At 34.9% G+C, this 20,344-nt stretch overlaps 3 protein-coding genes across 3 annotated transcripts; 1 reads left to right on the forward strand and 2 right to left on the reverse strand.

Annotated features, from left to right (window-relative positions):
* The first annotated feature begins 1,219 nt into the window (after nucleotides 1–1,219).
* Nucleotides 1,220–7,638, forward strand: PDE135 (Xanthine/uracil permease family protein). Its single transcript, XM_068619602.1, has 14 exons — nucleotides 1,220–1,696; nucleotides 2,089–2,186; nucleotides 2,291–2,467; nucleotides 4,012–4,112; nucleotides 4,239–4,314; nucleotides 4,423–4,482; nucleotides 4,574–4,761; nucleotides 4,857–4,953; nucleotides 5,179–5,265; nucleotides 5,379–5,437; nucleotides 6,163–6,254; nucleotides 6,334–6,411; nucleotides 6,500–6,660; nucleotides 7,225–7,638. Exons 1-14 carry the CDS (start codon nucleotides 1,543–1,545, stop codon nucleotides 7,441–7,443), a joined length of 1,647 nt encoding a protein of 548 aa, XP_068475703.1. The 5' UTR covers nucleotides 1,220–1,542; the 3' UTR covers nucleotides 7,444–7,638.
* A 2,681-nt stretch (nucleotides 7,639–10,319) lies between these two features.
* Nucleotides 10,320–13,998, reverse strand: LOC137816463 (putative disease resistance protein At4g33300). Its single transcript, XM_068619603.2, has 5 exons — nucleotides 13,105–13,998; nucleotides 12,098–12,492; nucleotides 11,621–11,976; nucleotides 11,298–11,509; nucleotides 10,320–11,208 (listed from the first exon to the last, which is right to left on the reverse strand). The coding sequence occupies exons 1-5, from the start codon at nucleotides 13,802–13,804 to the stop codon at nucleotides 10,397–10,399; spliced, it is 2,475 nt and encodes an 824-aa protein (XP_068475704.2). The 5' UTR covers nucleotides 13,805–13,998; the 3' UTR covers nucleotides 10,320–10,396.
* Nucleotides 13,999–15,759: 1,761 nt separating this feature from the next.
* ADR1-L1 (ADR1-like 1) lies at nucleotides 15,760–19,838 on the reverse strand. Its single transcript, XM_068619604.2, has 5 exons — nucleotides 18,987–19,838; nucleotides 17,988–18,382; nucleotides 17,391–17,746; nucleotides 17,079–17,284; nucleotides 15,760–16,654 (listed from the first exon to the last, which is right to left on the reverse strand). Exons 1-5 carry the CDS (start codon nucleotides 19,660–19,662, stop codon nucleotides 15,834–15,836), a joined length of 2,454 nt encoding a protein of 817 aa, XP_068475705.1. The 5' UTR covers nucleotides 19,663–19,838; the 3' UTR covers nucleotides 15,760–15,833.
* Between the last annotated feature and the right edge of the window lie 506 nt (nucleotides 19,839–20,344).

The raw sequence follows: 20,344 nt of genomic DNA on the forward strand, positions 1-20,344 counted from the left end.
ATAATATATATATATATATATATATCTAGTGACCATCATATTCTTTAAATACAAAGCAGAAAAAGAAAGAATGACACCCAATTATACACAATTTAATTCATTGTTTCTTTAAGCTTTAAACTAAATGTATATGAATAATTAATATATATATATATACATATATATTTGAATATTTCAAATTTTAATTGTTTTTTATATACTATTTTAAATAAAAAATGAATAAAAATAACAGTTTTTAATTAAATTTAATACATGTATTAATTTACATAATAATTCTAAATATACATTTTAATTAATAATTAATATTTGAATATAATACTTAGGTGTCTATTTTTTTACTATTTTTTTTAATTTAATATATAGAAAGTCACACATTTAATAAACATATATTACACTTGATAACATTATGAATACTAATTATATAATACATTTACTAAATACAATAACTAATATATTATTTTAAGAAAAAACTCTTTGGTTATTAATTTCTGTAAAATAATTCATCAATGCTAACAAGTACAACATTAATGTTCATGACCAACTCTGATTTGTTTTTTTAATCTGTTAAATGTGTTAGAGTAGTTCTCATTTTGAACTCTTCAATAGAACCATAGAAATAGTATTTGCATCCAACCCAGTTAATAAAGGATGTGAAATAATGTCACTTAATAATTGAATAGAGTAAACTATAGAGTTAATTATAGACTAAATATTAATCACACAACAGTTTCAAACAACTAAAATTTATACACTTGAAAGTGTAACGGTAGTTTTCACTGTTCACCACATGTTTGATGTTGCTGTGTTGTGTTGACTGGTTTGTGAATTTGTCAAAAGAGAAGAAAAGATGTGGACCATAACAGTTTATGCTTCATTAGATGCATGAGTTTATAACTCTTATTCATCACAGATAATTGCATTGTATCCTAAGAAAGAAGAAAAGAACATTGCAAAAAATAACATTGTTAGAATCAATAAGTGTTTGTTTTGGATGTAAGTGCTTGGTTATAATTTTGTCTTTGTAAAATGTCTCTGTGAAATGAGTTGAACTGTTTGAACAAACTACTGTCAAATGGTAATTTTTGGAGAAATGTTTCAATGCAAAGTGCGTGTAATGTGAGGAGGTTTGAACATCCTCGAAGACTGTAAAGAAACACTGCAATCCACGTGTTCAACCCATACTCTTATTAATAATCTCAAATCCGAAAAGAAGAAGAGAAAAAAAAAAAAACTTTCTTCCTGCAACACGACAACCAGAAAATGCAACCTTATTTACTCCTTCCTCACTATTTCCTTGTACTTTTCTGGAAAAAACAACTCTTATACTTAATTATTCTAATAAGCTTATAACTCCTTTTTTCGAAATCAGAAAAAGACTCAGCTTTCTATACATTTTAATTTCTTTCCTTTGTTTCAAAGTCACCCCTTTTGTTCAGCATAAAAAAAAGCCACACTTTCATTTCCTCCGGCATTTCTCTTCATTACCCACAAACTAAAACGGAACTCTTCTCACAAAGACTTTTTTTTTAACAAAAAAGGAAGATGGGTGAGGAGCACCACCATGCACCGTCACCAGTTCAGGCGCCTCCGTCTGCTCCACCGCCCCCAAATCTTGCCCTTTCTAGAGGTCCAGTGTGGAATCCAGCTGAACAACTCTTGCAACTTCACTTTTGCATCCACTCAAATCCTTCTTGGCGTTAGTATCTCTCACTTTTTTCCAACCTTTTTGATTCATTTTTGTGTGTCACAAAATGGAAAAAAAGATATGCTTGATTTCAAAAGAAGTTAGGAAACAGGAAGAATCTCTTCATGTAAAAGTTCCTTTTTTTTTACTCAGTTTGGTGTCTCTATCATAAATAAAAACAATTCTATGTAACTTGTATATTTGCTGATTGCTTTTTGTTACCTTTATTCTACTATGATTTGATTCTCTTAAGAAAAAAGGTCCTTTGTTTTTTGTTCTTGTCAGTTTTGAGAACCTTTTAGGTGAAAAGTTAATTAATTTAATTCTGGAATTCAATCTTATGATGGTATTGGTGCATGTCTCTTAAAGTTTTCACCTTTTGATTGCATAAAAAAATTTGGCAGCGGAGGCTCTTCTACTGGGTTTTCAGCACTACATTGTGATGCTTGGAACCACTGTTCTGATTGCAACCACACTGGTTCCTGCAATGGGTGGGGACCATGTAAGTGAAATTTATAATATAAAGATTATATTATAGCACTAGTATTCTTGTTTCTGTTGTATAAATTATGGTATAACCATAAGAAATTTGTTATTTTTGGACAGGGTGACAAGGCCCGTGTTATCCAGTCATTGTTATTTATGTCTGGGTTGAACACACTGCTTCAAACTTGGTTTGGGTCAAGGCTTCCAACTGTGATGGGTGGATCATTTGCTTTTTTACTTCCAGTGTTGTCCATAATAAACGATTACGCAGACAGGACATTTCCTTCTGAGCATGAGGTTTGTATATGATTATTTTGCTAATAGCTTTTAACTTGCAACATTTAATGATATATTTATTTTTAAGTAATTGTTGTCATGAGAATATCATTCAAAAAGTAAAACCTTTCATAAAGTAAAACGGAGAAAGAAATAAGTTTCAGTTGGGTCCAATTGTAGACTGAGTTTTGCTTCAGAAGCTCAGTTTGAAATGAAAGTATACAAAAGTTGCTTTTTGCTAACTCCATTTGCAAAATGAAATTCAGTCAAAACTTTTTGTTACCTTTGATCCAAACATGTGTGTTGCTGATGAAACTTTTGTTGAATTCAAATGTTCTAGGATATTCAAGAATATGGAACTTACTTATATTTTAAAGAAAATGAATGCTAATCAGTGCTATAAGATGCTTTATTCAAAATTCAAGAGTGAAAAGTTTATATTGGAATGTGTGGCTTTTTATTATTACCTATGCACCTCCTCCACCTTGATTTCCAAGAAAAGCTTTCTATTTATTGATTTTTCTATGTAGTTGGTAAATATTTGTTTCTTCTTTTTATTTCTTTGTCATCTTCTCATTGTTTCAAGCATTATGCTTGACTTTCTTCAAATGTTTGTTCTGGGTTTTTGTAACTTTTCCCTTAACTGAACTTTTTTTTTCACTTCAGTTTTGGTGGTGTACGGGCTAGGTTACTGATAGGAAAAACTGATCATTTTATCTACTCTACACTCTAGTGCTATAGGAAATACTTTCGAAATTCCATAAAATGGTTTCCTTACACACTAGAACTCTGGTAACAGAAAAAGAAAATCTAACAATAATGCATATTTGTGAATAAGCCTTGCCAATATATCATCTAGAAGCAGATATAGCAATATAATATATCATCTAGAAGCAGATATAGCAATATATCATATAGAAGCATGTTTAGCAATATATCATCTAGAAGCATGTTTAGCAATATATCATCTAGAAGCATGTATGAAATGTGACTATAGGTAATCACACAAGATCCTGCAAGTTGAGTTTCTTTGTAGTCATATTGGGTCAAAAGGTTTGGGCCATATTGCTAACAATTCCTCCACTGGAGAAAACACCTTGAACTCAAGGTTATCGTGTATGAAATTCTTCCCACTTCTCCCAAGTCATGTTTTCAGGAGGAAGGCCCAACTTTTCTGTAACATTGTCAGGCCCAACTGGTCTGTAACATTGTCAGGCCCAATAGGGACATCGACACAAAATATCACATTGTGGCCCATGTGCCAATGATTAGCTACCTGTACGCTTCAGTAACAGAAAAAGTAAATCTACCAATAATGCATGTTTGTGAAATAAGCATTGCTGAGAGAGAGTTATAACAATATATCATCTAGAGGCATCAATGAAACATTACTATAGATGATCACGGAAGATCTTTTCTGTAGTTGGGCTTCTATATGTAGTCATCTTAGGTTGGCCATGTTGCTAACAGTATGCTTTGTCTTGTTATTTGTTGACTGAATTGTTTTCTCTAACATGAAAATGGTGAATCAAACTGCTAATAAACTATCACACTGGCGCTTGTAGAGGTTCATCTACACTATCAGAACAATTCAAGGATCCCTCATTGTTTCTTCTTTTGTCAATATCTTCCTTGGGTTTAGTAAGGCATGGGGAAATTTGACAAGGTAAACCTCTTGACTTGTTTTCCTTTTTTATTTTAAGTTCATTGTCAATGTCTAAAGGAACATCGTTAGTTATTTTTAATTGTAAATTATTAATTAATCTTTTGGCGAGTCTTCTTTTCTGAACAGGTTGTTTAGTCCCATAAGCATTGTACCTGTAGTATGTGTGGTGGGTCTTGGTCTGTTCTCCAGGGGCTTTCCATTGGTAAATATTCCTAATGCACTTCCTTGAATAAACGGGTTATTTATTATTGTAAAAGTAAAAGACATAAATATGAAGAGTTCATAAACTCATCTTTCTTCTTCCGTGCAGCTTGCAAATTGTGTGCAGATTGGCTTACCTATGCTCATTGTACTTGTCATAACACAACAGGTTTATATCTTATCTGAAACAATTTCTTAAAAGAGTTTTTTCTCAGATACTAACATGCCTTTTTTTTTTTTTTTTTTTTTCTGTATGGCAGTATTTGAAGCGTCTTCTTCATCATGCTGCACATCATGTACTTGAGAGGTTTGCTTTACTTCTCTGCATTGCTGTCATCTGGGCATTTGCTGCTATCCTTACTGTAGCAGGTGCATATAATACTGCTAAAACACAGACCCAAGTGAGTTGTCGTACAGATCGCTCATACCTTATGTCTTCTGCCCCATGGTATGTTTGCAAAACAATCAATTCAACAGTTTATTTGAGTTCGAGTGCTGTTTCTGGATCTTTATAATAACAGTTAAATTGCTTTTTTATTGCAGGATTAAAGTTCCATATCCATTCCAGTGGGGTACCCCCATATTCAGAGCTAGTCATGTCTTTGGGATGATGGGGGCAGCACTTGTCTCTTCTGCTGAGGTCTATCAACTATTCCTTAATATTTTGAATTCTTCATGTAGCTCTAATAATTTATATGTTAATTCTTATCTTTGAAGCATTTGACAACTTTGCCCTCTGGAAAATTACCTTAACTTTATATATATATATATATATGTATATATATATGCCATTATTTTCTATCCATTGTCATCTAATTGATAATCTAACGTGGAGTTTTTTCCTTGCTGAAATTTTTGAAAGCAGTCAACTGGTGGTTTCTTTGCTGCAGCCAGGCTTTCTGGTGCAACACCACCACCTGCACATGTGCTCAGCCGAAGCATTGGGATGCAGGTGATTCTTGCTTCTTAACAATTAATTTACTTGTTCTTTTATATTGTTGCAAAATCTGGATATGCATGTAACTTTTATCACTGACTCATGTTTTTCACCCTTCCAAATGCCAGGGCATTGGCATGCTGCTTGAAGGCATATTTGGTTCTGTTGTTGGCACTACTGTATCCGTGTAAGAAAACAATGTCTTAAGAACTTCTCATGTCTGAACAAAGACAAAATTTCAGTGTAAAATTAGAGACCCTAAGCCTGAACATTTCTCCTCATCCTGTTGGTGGTTAAATTACTTCAAGGTTACTTTTTTAATCAAAATAGGTATGCAAAAGCATCAGTGTTGGCTGCAATTCTAACTAGGTTAGCACCCCAGTCAACAACTATCATTTGCAGCATACCTCAAATTTATAGAAAGTAAAAGTAAGAAAAACAGAGTACAAAAGACGGGGTGTCCAAACCAAAACCTGTAAAAAACTAAACAAACCTAAAGAAATGAAGGTTATATCTATCTCTGGAAAAGGCTAAACTAATGAAGGATGACATCATGGCATACCATCCCACCAAAATGATCCCTGGTCTCTAATACCATGCTGATCAAGACCTCCATTGCCTCTATACATGTGAGAAGACTGAAAACTCTAAGGCTATGTTTGAATATCAAATGATTAGTGGGATGTTTTGAAAATGGAAAGAGTTGGGAGCTGGAAGGAATAGAAGTCTGCACACCCTAAGCTTTTGTATGGTTAATTTGTAATAGACATACTTTTTGATATATTAGTTAACATTTGATAACAACCATTTTATATTTAATCTTAGTTTTAAGGAGTGTGAGCTTTTGCCAATTTCCATGTGCAAGAGGAATTCTATGAGTAATAGTATAACAAATCCTTTTGACAACTGCAGTGAAAATGTGGGCCTACTTGGTCTAACACATATAGGGAGCCGCAGAGTTGTGCAAATATCATGTGGTTTCATGATCTTCTTCTCTATTTTTGGTACTATATTCCACCTGAAACTCGTGTGGTTTCTTTCAGTTTTACATTTCCGGTGTAATCATTTTACTGTCTCTTTCAGGGAAATTTGGAGCCTTTTTCGCATCGATTCCCCTACCGATATTTGCGGCTATATACTGTGTTTTGTTTGGTATTGTGGGTGGGTGCTGCTGCTATCCTTACATAAATTACAATAATTTTTACTAGTGGATGCAGGCCTTTTATTTTATTATTGATTTTTTTTGCAGCTGCTGTTGGGATTTCTTTTATACAGTTTGCAAATACCAACTCCATAAGAAACATCTATGTTCTGGGCCTATCCTTGTTTCTAGCGATATCAATTCCACAATATTTTGTCACTAACACTGCACCAGATGGTCATGGTCCAGTTAAAACAGATGGTGGATGGGTAAGTGACTCTTAAAATATCTCATTTCTACATTCCATGTGATTATTAGGCATATCAGCTTTCCTCGATCCATAAGGTTATAATTATGTGTAACATGTTTGAGATTAAGTGGAACAATAAGATGCTACCTTTTAGGAAATAATTTCTTCCGACAACACTATTTTGTTAGATCAGTGAATAGAAGTCCATGAATTATGCAGTAGAAGCTCAGGCAGTATCTAGGAATTTTCCTGTTCCCAATGTTTAACACGAGTATGGCTGCCCAGTATCATTCACTCAGTCGTTTTTCCATGCAAAAAGACTGAAAAGAAAAGTGAAAAAAGATTAACATAAACAACCTTTAAGTTAAGGTTTTTTTAAATCTCAAGGACTAATTTAGGTGGTCACTCTTTGGGAGAAACATGGAAACATACTTCTAGATTAATTTGACAAACTGACTTGTTTTATATTTAAGTGATTTTCCTTGTAAAGTAAGATTGTTGTTGAACTGTTTATTTGCTTGATATTCTACCTTTTGGAAATTCATTCATCTGATTGATTCTACCTTGTTTTATGGCACAACAGTTTAATGACATTTTGAACACCATATTCTCTTCTTCTCCAACTGTGGCTATAATTGTTGGGATCCTTATTGACAACACACTTGAAGGCAAACTTAAAGCTGTCGACAGAGGACTTCAATGGTGGAGTCCTTTCCAGAATAGGAAGGGAGATGTTAGAAATGATGAGTTCTACCGTCTACCTCTAAGGATAAACGAGTATATGCCCACCAGATTTCTCTAAAGTACTCATATATGCTTGTACTTAACCCCCTTCTGTGAGCTTAATTCTAAAATTTTCATGTACAATGACAACCTTGTAAAATATGGGTAAACAAATTTTTCCTCAAGTGGTCAGAACAGAAGCCAAAATTTTACCTTGTATAAAGGGATTGGAATAGTAATTCTTTGGATAAACTACTCCAGAAAGATGCTGAAATTACTTTTCTCCTTTTATTTAAAATACTCTTTAATTTTTTTAGGAGATAAATGAGTTGCAGTTTAGCCCTTTATAATAGGGATGAACTTAACAGTAGTGAATAATTGTTAATGTGTTTCCTTTCCCCTATGAATGATGTTGTGCTTTTTCTAAAGTCTTAGAATAACCAATAACTAATCTTGAAACATTTTGTTATTGGTTTCAGTATGTCATGAGTTAATAAAGTGTTAAATACTTGTATTGTGTTGCTTTTAAAGCTTCATGTATGTGTTCTGTGTTTTGTTCTGAGTTTTCAAAGTTGTTGAAAAACTTACTGCTAACTTTGTTGAGAACTGTTGTGAGGAAAAATCTCTAATAATTTCATCTACATCAGAATAGACTTAATTGTAAGATATTCATCTTTCAAGTAAAAAGAATGTGTATTTCATAATAGCAGCAGAGAAAAATGTAATGAGCATTTTTTTTTACTGCAGGAGAGTGCAATTTATTCCAATTCTTTATATTGTAGTTTCTTTAGTGCAAAAGTTGACTTTGAGAGGGTAGATTTTGTTCATCACAAAGTTGGATGATGCTGATGTTCTAATCAAAGACTTGTAATAGAGTATACTATTGTATCAGTAACAGTGTTATTATTGTTGTTCTTAAGTCTAAACCTTTATCTATTTATAATCTATTTGTTTCTCTACATACTATTTTTTTCTTTGTTTGGTCTTGTTTAAATAATAGTTTGACACCCTAAAAAAACAATTAATAATATGTATACGAATTTAAATTAAAATAAATAAACAAAAATGAATATTTGTGTGAATGTTTTTTTTTGGTGTCATAATATTGCCACTTTCTTGTAAAGTAGAAAAGGTTGTGAAACTTTTGACTATAAACATAGTAAATTTAAAAAAGATATGGTAAATCTGACATATAATGTTCAAATTCATATGTTTTATTTATATATTAAGTTTTAGATCTGATTATTGGTCAGATCATAATCATTTAATAAAGTCTTACTCTAAAAAAATAACCTGACTAAAATAATTTATATTCAATTTAAAAATTCAGTATAATCAGTGTATCTATCACCCTAATAGGATGAAAGAAAAATCAATAAATTGAGTGGTGATTATTTATTTTTCATGTCAATTGTGTCACTGTTTATGGATTGATATATTTGTCCTAGATGCATCATGCATCAGACATAAGCATGGCGTAAGGCTACCCTAAGAAATAAAAATTATTTGGAAAATTTTATGAAGATATTTGTCATTGTAACTTCTCAAATGAACGTTAGCCACTTATTTTTAAATAACATAATATCAACTTAGAAGAAAGAAAACGTTGATAAATAATTTTAAATTCATGTTTTAATCAAATCGTTTACTTTCTCATGAAAACCAAACAGAATTTAAGAAAGTATTTAAGAAAATTTGTGTTATTCATTAATGAAAATATAACTAAAGCATAAAATAAACCATTTTACTTTTTTTTCTCTAAAAATTAGATAATTAGCAAAATATATTTTATAATTTTTTTTATAAAAGCCTTCATGTTAGGTATTATTGTGTAACTTGACATCTGAGTTAACTTGACATCTTAAGTAACAACAATCATGAAAGAATTATAAAAAAAATAAAAGAAATATGAAAAGATTAAATCAAAATTTAGACTATACCTAGAATTATAAGAAGAGATTAGATAGAACTCTATTATACCAATGAAATGATTCTGTATAAAAAAAAATCTTAAATTAGTCAACTTATCAACACACGAATTTCTTTAACGAAAAATATGAGTAATCATAAACTTGATTTTTTTTTAATATTTTATAAATCTTTTAATATACTCCTTATTGGTTAAATGATTAAAGAAATTGAGAATTTTTTATTATCTAAGTATAGAAGAGTAAAAGATATTGTTTTGATTTGACAAACAATGCCTCTGTTATGGTTCTTATTCTATGGTAAAAATTGTTTGAGACTACTCATACACAAGGGTATAAGTGTCTTTGAGAGTTAGACAAAGTTGATGCCAAAAATATTTAGTAGTTTTGATGATGATGATGCTGATGTCGACTTTTGACTTGCACTATATAAGGATGAACAATGAGTGAAGATAAATAATCAAAGAAAGACATTGACCAAAACAGCAACAGTGAGAAAGAAGATAGATAAGAAATGGGGCAAGGAAGCTTCAAGGTAGACACATGACAGCAGCTACTGTGGTGAACTAAAATCCAAAGGTTGCTTTCAGTTTTTGTTTTTGTGCTTCTCTTTACGCGTTTTCCCATCTAACTCTAGAACATGGCCTTTGGGTGGAGGCATGTGATAGGAACTGGTCGCACATGTACATTGTACATGTACATAGATAACGATGGAGGCCTCAAAATTCCAACATTATGGTCTCAACTTTCCAACACAAATGGGAAAAGCAATTCCATTTGGAAATCTGTCTTTTCCATTTTCATTATTTTCTAGCCGCCCCCAGTATTTGTATGTATAATCTTGTTTAACTTATCTCAAACATTGATGGTTTTAGAAATTGAAACTTTTTGTTTGTCATCTAACTAAAGTAAAAACAACCTTATCACTGCCTAATACCAGCAGCAATTCTAGGAATCTATGGCGTCTGAAATAAGAATGGTTGTTATGGTGCTTCAGACTAGTGAAAAGATTGTGCCATACCATGACTTTTGGAAGAAGAAAATTTCCTTTTCAGAATAGATACTATGAACAAGTATATACAATGAATTGGGGGAAGTAATACTTCATTCTTGAAGCCAGCACAGATCAAATTGTGGTTCTCGTACTTGAATAAGGACATTTGACTTGGCCATCTCAACAACATCTCTCCATGTACCATACAACTCCTCATCACAAATCACAAGCTGCAGAGATTGTAGTGACACTGCTGACTTTGGTAAATGCCTAATCATGGGGCATTCTCTCATGTCAATCTTCTCTAAACTTGCTAATCTACCAATGTCATTAGGGAAGCAGGTGAGGTTAGTACACTGAGAAATGTCAATATACTTCAATTTCTTCATGTCACACATGGTAGGAGGAAGTGTTTCTAGGTATGGACAAGCATATAAACGGAGGATCTCTAGAGATTTTAGTTTGCCAAATTCAACAGGTAGTTGAGATAAATTGTGGCAGTCTGTGAGGCTCATGTTTCGGAGTGACTTTATTCCACAAATGCTTGAGGGCAAGTAGGTTAGATCAGCACAGTGATCAAGAGTGAGCTCAGAGAGGTTAGGGAACTGTTTCCCATCCAAACTATTGTTAATCTGGCAGAGGACTATGAATAGTTTGCCCAAGTTTTGCAGGACAGTGCCTGACAACTGAGGGGTGGAAACCTTTTCAAGCCAGAGACTCCTCAAGTTGGTCAAATTCCTAAGAACTGAAACATTGTGAAGGCGGGCATATGAGGTACTGTAGTTTATTATTATCAATGCCCTCAAATTTGGCATCTTGCGGATGAAGGGAGGTAAAAAGTAATCACTGGACGTGAAGTTGATAATCAACACTTCAGCCTTGGGAAAATCCAGTTCATACCAATCCATTTCTGTCATTTCACCTGCAATGTCAAATTCATCACACAACGAGACAGAAAATATTAAGAGTGCTTGAGAGACATTGATACCTGTGTTGATTTATAATACATACCTGTGTTGATTGAAACAATCTGAGCTTCAAAGGGTCGGTTCTGGTATCTTGACCATTCTTTGGGGAGTAGTCCATTTTCTTCTCGTTGAGCCATAACTAACCTTCGGTGTTCTTGAATGCTCCCACGCTTGCTCAAAATAAGAGCAAGGTCTCTCAGTGTATCATGTTGAGTCACAGAAATCTCAAAGGAACTGCTATACATGCCCCCGGCACTGAAAAATTAAAAATGGCCAAAAGGGTATTAGAATAATGGTTATTTTGATAAGAGATAAATGAAATGAACACATTAAACGTGTTGAAATGCATGTTTGCGATTTGCATACCGTGCTTCTTTCACTAAGGTTAGAAGGTTCTTGTTGGAAAGCTCAACCACAATGGCATATCCTTCTGCCTCGCGAATGTCATGGATTTCAACCCACATATTGATCAGAATTTCTAGAGGGATCTTTCTATCCTCAGGAAAAGCGCACAGGTCCAAGAAGCACTCCTTGATCTTTTCTGGCAGGTATTCAGTACTAATTGCCATTCTATCAATCAGATTGATTTCATAGGACTCACCAATGCTGTGACCCTGAGACAGATTACTCTTAACACTCAACCAAAACATTTCGTTCTGGTCACGCAAAGAAGCTCCAATCACCTTCAGTGCCAGAGGAAGCTTTCCACACTCAGCCACAACCTGTTGTTACAAACACAAAACAAGAGAGAAGGTAAGCTAACTTCATATATCACAGGATTCTGGTTTGAAAACTTAATCAATAGTCAGGGACAAAGTTCACAACTTCAATTCCAACCATTACCTGCTTCACCAAACTCACATTAGCACCCAAAGGAATTGACTTCTGTCCAAAAGCATGGTGGCAAAACAAAGAGAGGGCATCCTCTTCACCCAGCAATTCCACATGATAAGTGGCACTAAAAAATGTTGTGAATCTGAATCGAGACACCACAAGGTATTTGCAGCCAGGAATTTTCCACACAAGCTGCTCTAGCACGGAGAGTGACCACACATCATCAAGAACAACAAGAACTTGAGCTTCCCCTTTGCACTCAAACTGTGGCATCCTTTGTGGAACCACGTAATCTCCATTGAAGCCTTGGTTGCCCATGATGTGTGCCCAGATCCTCGCTCTCAGCTGCTCCACATTCGGAGACTGTGACACGGCCAAAAACAAAATCCTGTCCTTGAAATAACCTGCAAAAACCAACTATTACACTCTTGAAACACTTTCTCTCACAAATACAGATTAAACAAATAACAACAAATGCATTCATTCACCCATTCCGAGTTATAAAACTGCAGTCTTGTCACATCTAAATCAGTTAATACACATATATACAAGGATAAGATTTGTTGATTACCATTAAACAAAAAACCACAACTGCAACAATTGCAGTTGTCATCAAACATGAAACTAACACATGACTAAAAGTATTTTTCACTGATTATTATTGTTATTTGATATGTTAGTCTAACTAAGATGTTTGCATAGTGATACCTAACATACATGAAAGCTTTTATAATAAAAAAAGTATTTTTCACGGACTAATCCTGCTCAAGACCACTTATTAAACTCAAACAATTTTGTATCAATTGATTCACGAGAATTACTTGTTAAAAACTGAAACAAGTCTGTGTCAGTTGATTCACGCAAACCCCTTTTCAAACTGAAACAATTCTGTGTCAGTTGATTCATGCGAATCACTTTTTAACTGAAACAACTAATTCAGTGTTCCATCAGCTGCATTCACATTACCACGAACAAAAAAAAAACTCTGTTTTGATGATGAGTGAAGGTGGACTTACATCGGACTTGGTCATCTCTGAGAAGCTCTCTGGCGAGGGTGGTTTTCCCGGAGCCACCAATCCCACAAATCCCGACAATCCAATCAGCATCATTCCTGGAGAAAACCATCTCCATAACCTTGTTCTTCCCGAAGTCCAACCCAACCCCGAAACCGTTATTCCCGTTACACCCTTCCACCCACGTCTCATCTTCCTGCATGCTCTTCACAGCCTCCTCCACCCACCCACCCCCGTTCACTCCGATCTTCATCTCGCCGAGAAACCGCTCCATGCGCCGGTTCGACGCCTCCACCCGGTCGAACCGCTCCGCCATCTCGAACCGCACGTGATGCACATCAGCGAGTATGTGCGCCTGCATCGGAATCTGCAGAAACCTCGTCACATGCTTCTCCAGCTTCTCCATCTTCTTCGCCAGCTGGAAGTTCCGGTACACGTTCCAGCGGCTGGAGGAGAGCGCCTGGTGCGAAAGCTCCACGCCGGAGCGCAGAATCTCCGAGAGGCGGTCCAGCTGCGACTGCCTCGGCGCCGGAAGCTCCACGCCGGAGTACTTGACTTCCTCGATGGTGGGAAGAATCTCGCGCACGTAGGTGATGAGTTGCTCGGCGCTCGATTTGCAGCGCAGGGCCTTTCGGGAAATTGTGATGAGCATTTTCCAGAGATCGGAGGCTATCTCTCCGGTGAAGAGTTCCGTGAGAGCCATGGTGGTGCTCTTCTTCTTCTCTCTTTCTTCCTTCTTTATTGCTATTATAGGAGTCAGCACTTGATGGCTTTGGAAATGACGATGTTGTCCTTCAACTGCTAATCATGGTTTCTCAACTCTCTCACTGCACCAACAGTGTCCAGCCACACGTGACGTTACCAACACCACAAACAGTTAGTTAACTCTCGTACTTTGTTATGTTTAGTAACTTGGACTATTTATTGTTAAATAAGTTTTTTTTTTTCATTATTATTAATTTGGTTTTATATTTTGTAAAAAAATAATTAATGTAATTCATTTTATTTATATTAACTTAGTGTGAAATTTTTTACTTGTAAGTGTTTGATCTCAAGTCCGTTGTGATATCATTGTTAAGAGCAATCACATTTTTAAGGAATTGTTTGTTTTAAAATTTTTGAATTTTGTTACGGTTTTATCTTTAAAAGTCATCTCGAAGATAAAATCGTGAAACACCGATTTTCAAAACAAACAATATCTCGGATGCGGTGATTAATCTTGGTGAATATAATATTACATCGTTTAGGAGTTGAAGATAAAATCAATTTAAATACACATTTCTTCCTTAAGCAAACAATACCTTAGATGCGGTGATTAATCCTGATGAATATAGCATCACGTCGTTTAGGAGTCAAAGATAAAATCAGTTTAAATATACATTTTTCCCTTAACTGATAGAAAAAAAAAATAAACCATTACGGAATTCAAAAATATTATTGATTGATTGTACTTAGATTAGAATAGTAACCATTAAAATTAGATTAAAAGAGAAATTATGATAATTCTTTCCATTATTTAAACATATAATGAGTATGTGTAATTACGTATAATCATTTGCTACTTCTATTTATTATTATGATAAATTATGTAATCCATGTCTCTTTTTATCTTCAAAATTATTTTTTTAGAAAAGTGATGTTACTTCTGTCTTGAAATTCAAAAGATAATAATGTTTATTTCATTTTCAACGATGAGGGCAGGGACTCAAATGTGTAATTTTGACCTAATTCATGCACCCCATTGGTATTTATTTCCAATCATGAATGATATTGATAGAGACTCTCAGTACCAAAATGTTTTGTCAAACTGGAAACAAATTTAGGATCAAATCTTTGATCGCCTTATCATTTTCACTTTTCTAATAACAAGGTCACATGGAAACTTTATTTTATTTTTACATCAAATTTACCTTTTTAATTTAAAAATAAAAACTGCTGTAGAAAAAGTTGAGTGATTAAAGTCACACATTATTTATATAAAGACAAATTATAATCGCACTTTATGCATTTCCACGAAAGTTCTCTTTTGGGGCGCCCTTCTTTGTTTCTATCAACATAAATTTCAATTACCTTATACAATAATAATAAGATAATATTCGTACCATTTTTCCGACAAGAGAGATATTTTTCCAGTAAAAACAAAATTATTCACTCAATTTTATATAATCACTTAAATATTCCTATATCTAAGCTCTTACTTAAATATAATTACTTAAATATTTCTATTTTATTATGGAAGGGGTTGAAATCAAGTGAACGATTGTCTTCCTCTTTAGTCGGTCGGTTTACTCTTCCTTTCTTCGAATGAATTCCTTGGCTCTCCCCACCTTTTTTTTCTTTGTGTCTCCGTGAACATCGAGTTCGAATAATACATGCAAAAGGCACTTTGCCATTCAAGTGAAATTTCGGTACTCAACACTTAGTTGTATTTAATATTGGATGATGACGCACCTAATTCTTAGACTATGTGATTACTATGGATCTTATTATTGAATCGGATTAAAAATGTGATCCATAATTAAAAATGTATTACTTAATGTTTTTTATCATTTATTAATCTTATTAGTCTTCTTTAGATGCGATGGTGTCGATGGTATTTCATTCAGACAAGCGAAACTGGTGGCATGATTTTGAGCATTAGGGGAATTTGGTTTTTGCAGAAAGATAATTTCCATTTGAAATAGAAGTTATGTACAATTTTTCACATCAAATTGGAAAGTAAGACACATGAGTCACTCTTTAAGCCAGTTCAAGTCAAAGTAGGGTTCTGATACTTGAATATGCACATTAGGCTTGGCCTTCTCAACCTCTTTCCAAATCCCAGATACCTCTTCATCACAAATCACAAGTTGCAGAGACTGCAGTGACAACACAGACTTTGGTATATTTCTGATCATGGAACATTCCCTCATGTCAATCTTCTCCAAGCTTACTAGTCCACCAATCTCTTCAGGGAAGCATGTGAGGTTCACACATTGAGAAATGTCAATGTACTTCAATCTCTTCATGCCACATATGCTATTAGGAAGTGTTTTCAAATCAGGGCAAGCATATAAACGAAGGATCTCTAGAGATTTTAGCTTTCCTAGTTCAAGAGGTAATTGAGTCAAATTGTGGCAGTTGGTGAGACTCAAGTTTTGAAGTGAGTTCATTCCACAAATGCTTGAGGGCAATTGGGTTAGATCATCACAATGATCAAGAGTGAGGTCAAAGAGGTTTGGGAAGACTTTGGCTACCTCTTTTTCATCCAAACTGTTGTTAATCTTGCAGAGAACAACAAATAATTTTCCCAAGTTTTCCAAGACAGTGCCTGATAGCTCTGGGGTGGAAACTTTTTCAAGCCAGAGGCTCCTCAAGTTGGACAAGTTCTTGAAAACTGAAATGTTGTGAAGGCAAGCATATTTTGCACTGTAGTTTATTATTATCAATGCCCTCAAATTTGGCATTCTATTGATGAAGTGAGGTAAGAAGTACTCAGAGGATGTGAGGTTAATGATCAAAACTTCTGCCTTTGGAAATTCCAGATTACACCAGTCCACCTCTTTCATTTCACCTGCAATGTGAAATTCATCACAAAAAAGAACAAGAGAAGCAAGAAAAGATAAAATAATAATATAGATAATAAATTTTTTTTAATCAGCAAAGAATAAATAAATTAAAATGAGACACTTCGCGAGTATCCCAACGCTTATACAAATAATTCCAACACAAGCTTCTTATCCCCTACCAGTTGGGGATCCCACAGACATTACAACACATCAGCCACATTAACATACCATAGCAAAAGTACATCAATATATAATTACATCAATCCTTCAAAGGAACACATTCTCAAGACAAGACACAAAAGTCCAACAACTAAACTCAGTCTTTGCCAACAAACTTAAGTAAACCAAACCAAACACCCAAGTGTCAAACATCAAACCCACCCATAACAATGATAATAAAAGCCATTTTAAAGAGTATTTGGGATATACCTGTATGAATTGAAACAATTTGAGCCTCAAATGGCTTGTGCTTGTATCTCAACCACTCTTTAGGAATTCCATTTTCTCTTTTCGGCATTACTAATCGCCGGCGATCATTAATTGTAGCACGGTTGCTCAAATTGAGGGCAAGGTTTCTGAGTATATCATGTTGAGTAACATAGATCTCAAAGCAACTGCTATACATGCCTCCAGCTCTGGTAGTTCAAAAGGGTGTTAGAGTGACCCTTTTTCTTATTCCAACAGGAAAAACAAGAAAAACAGCTAATGAAATCAGTTAAGAAGATTTTTCATGTTGCATACCGAGGCTCTTTCATTAAGGTGATAAGATTTTTGTTGGAAAGCTCAACAACAATGGCATAAGCTTCTGTTTCAGGAATATCATGAATTTCCACCCACATATTGATGAGAGCATCCAAAGGGATTTGTTTATCCTCAGGAAATGAACACAGGTCCAAGAAGCATTCCTTAACTTTTTCTGGAAGGTAATTGATACTGATTGCCATTCTTTCAATCAGATTGATTTCGTGGGATTCCCCAATACTTTGGCCTTGAGATAACCTGTTTTTAACACTTAACCAAAACATCTCAGTTTGATCTCGCAATGAAGCTCCAATCACCTTAAGAGCCAAAGGAAGCCTTCCACATTCAGTGACAACCTATTTGCCATTAGACACAAGAAACAAAAATTAAGTACATAGCACTATACTTATTTAGTCACTAAAGTTGCTTCAATTTTTGGAACTAAAATAATTTCTTAACATAGAAACAACCATGTGTACATTCACCTAAAATCTTTTAGATGGTATTTAACATGATTCTGCATCATCTAATGGGAATCCAAACATGCTATTAATCAGCATGCAGTTGCAGGGTTTACAATTACAAACCACACATTACCTGATTCACCAAATTCTGATTAGCAGCTAAAGGGATTGATTTCTGGCCAAAAGCATGGTGACAGAACAAAGACAGGGCATCCTCTTCACTCAGCAATTCCACTTCATAACTCAACAACACCGTTTGGAATTTAGTTCTGGACACCACAAGAAACTTGCAACCAGGTATTCTACACACAAGCTGCTCCACCACAGAGAGTGTCCACACATCATCCAGAACAATCAGAGTTCGAGCTGCTTCGCTTTTGCTCTCAAACTGCGGCATTAACTGTGGAACCACATAGTTCGCATCCAATCTCTCGTTGCCCATAATATACCCCCAAATCTTTGTCCTTAGTTGCTCCACGTTTGGAGACTGCGACACTGTCAGGAACAAAATCCTCTCCCTGAAATAACCTGCAAAAAAATGTCAAACAACTTTCCAAAATAAGCAAAAAAACTAAGCAAGAACCATCACTTCATAAACTCCATTTTCTCACACCAAGTCCCATTATCTATTCTTCTGACATCTAATTCGATACTACAAACCAATCACATATACATAACTTATTCAAAAATGGACTTTAAGTCTAACTAAACCTCACAAAACCGGCTTATAAGGTGAAATTTGCACCTACTTATATACCATCCTCATCTCTAGTCGATGTAGGATCTCCAACACCTCTTCACGTCGAGAGTGACAACTCGTGCGTGGAACAACATTATGGATAGTTCGATAAGGGTGGTCTGATAAGCCCACCAAACACTCGATTGAATAAGCTTTAAATGACTCTGGTACCATATTAAGAAGTGGACTTTAACCTAATTCAACATCAGCCTATGAGGTTGAGTTAGGCTTAATAAAACTATATGCAAGTTTTTTTTTTCATTATTTTCTAATTAGAACTAAAATTTCATCTTGGTCATATTGCACGAATTACGAAGAAAAACTCTGATTTTGATCATAAGTAACTTTCATGAGCTTAAAATTAAGGAACTTTACTCCACGAGATGAACTCACATTTAACTTGTTCATCTTTGCAGACCTCTCTAGCAAGAGTGGTCTTCCCGGAGCCGCCAATCCCAGAAATCCCGACAACCCAGAGATCCTCCCTCCCGACAACCATCTCCCTTACCTTAATCTTCCCGAACCCCAACCCCACAGCGGCGTTGCCATCAACAACATCCTCATTCACACTCCTCACAGCCTCCTCAACCCAGCCGCCGCCGCCGACACCAATCTTAATGTTCTCGAAGTACTGTTCGAGGTGGCGGACGGAGTTGTCAACGCGGTCGAAGCGCTCGGCCATCTCGAAGCGCGTGTGGTGGACGTCGGCGAGGATGTGGGCCTGCATGGGGCCGAGGAGGAATTTTGAGACGGTCTTCTCGAGCTTGTCCATCTTCTTGGCGAGGTGGAGGTTGCGGTAGACGTTCCAGCGGCTGGAGGCCAGGACCTTGTGGGAGAGCTCCACGCCGGACCGGAGAAGCTCCGATAGACGGTGGAGCTGGGACTGGCGCAGGGCGGGGAGCTCGACGCCAGAGTACTTAATCTCCTCGATGGTGGGGAGGAGCTCGTGTATGTAGGTGATGAGCTGGTCGGCGCTGGCGCGGCAGAGGAGCGACTTCCGAGAGATGCTGATGAGCATTTTCAGAAGCTCCGTCGCAATCTCGCCGGCGAAGAAGTCGTTGATGGCCATTCTGTGGTGTTAGCCGCCGCACTCTCACTCTCTTATGCTCTGTTTTCCTCTGTTTTCTCAATCATTCTTAACACCTTCTTTTCTTTTCAGTTATTTCTCTCTTCTTTCCTAAACTAACTTCTTTCTACAAGTCACTTCCAAAACTTCATTTTTAGGGAAATCATAATTTTGACATTGAACATTTTTTTACATTTTCATTGTAATTAAATATATTATTATTTTATTTCAAATTTTATTTTTATTAGTTAAACATAATATTTTATTTTTAAATAAAGTTGTAAAGTAAAAGTAAGAAAAAAAATGAGAATATAAAAAGGTAATCAACAATTATTCTATTTATAATTAAATTTGGATGGTCTTAAAAATAAGTTTAGTACATTATACACTTCATATCCAACCTTAGTTATCCAAAAATTTAAGCATAATCGTATAATAATAATAATAATAATAAATAGTCTCAAATAACATACATGCAAAAATCAACATGAACTTTTTTTTCCCAAAAGCAAAAATGTTTAGCCAAAAGTTTACTTGTCAATGAAGATGACTCACTAAGTGTCCTTCTTCTTTCTTCTTTTACACTTTCTATCTCACTTAGATATATTTAACAACTATTTTTATAATCAAATATTATATTAAAATAATAATAATAATAATAAATAAAATAATAATTTATGGAATT

The sequence above is a fragment of the Phaseolus vulgaris genome, chromosome 1, assembly GCF_051622355.1.
Source record: "Phaseolus vulgaris cultivar YP4 chromosome 1, ASM5162235v1, whole genome shotgun sequence".
NCBI classification, from domain to species: Eukaryota; Viridiplantae; Streptophyta; class Magnoliopsida; order Fabales; family Fabaceae; genus Phaseolus; species Phaseolus vulgaris.

What these genes read in the sequence shown, in the direction of transcription:
- PDE135 (XM_068619602.1), top strand. Translation starts at nt 1,543, where the DNA reads ATGGGTGAGGAGCACCACCATGCACCGTCACCAGTTCAGGCGCCTCCG. An exon ending in CCACTCAAATCCTTCTTGGC is followed by an intron (nt 1,697 to 2,088) that starts GTTAGTATCTCT and finishes AAAATTTGGCAG; the next exon opens with CGGAGGCTCTTCTACTGGGT. An exon ending in CTTATGTCTTCTGCCCCATG is followed by an intron (nt 4,762 to 4,856) that starts GTATGTTTGCAA and finishes TTTTTATTGCAG; the next exon opens with GATTAAAGTTCCATATCCAT.
- LOC137816463 (XM_068619603.2), bottom strand. Translation starts at nt 13,804, where the DNA reads ATGGCTCTCACGGAACTCTTCACCGGAGAGATAGCCTCCGATCTCTGG. An exon ending in CAGAGATGACCAAGTCCGAT is followed by an intron (nt 12,493 to 13,104) that starts GTAAGTCCACCT and finishes TGGTTTTTGCAG; the next exon opens with GTTATTTCAAGGACAGGATT. An exon ending in ACCTTAGTGAAAGAAGCACG is followed by an intron (nt 11,510 to 11,620) that starts GTATGCAAATCG and finishes TTAATTTTTCAG; the next exon opens with TGCCGGGGGCATGTATAGCA.
- ADR1-L1 (XM_068619604.2), bottom strand. Translation starts at nt 19,662, where the DNA reads ATGGCCATCAACGACTTCTTCGCCGGCGAGATTGCGACGGAGCTTCTG. An exon ending in ACCTTAATGAAAGAGCCTCG is followed by an intron (nt 17,285 to 17,390) that starts GTATGCAACATG and finishes TTGAACTACCAG; the next exon opens with AGCTGGAGGCATGTATAGCA. An exon ending in AATTGTTTCAATTCATACAG is followed by an intron (nt 16,655 to 17,078) that starts GTATATCCCAAA and finishes TTCACATTGCAG; the next exon opens with GTGAAATGAAAGAGGTGGAC.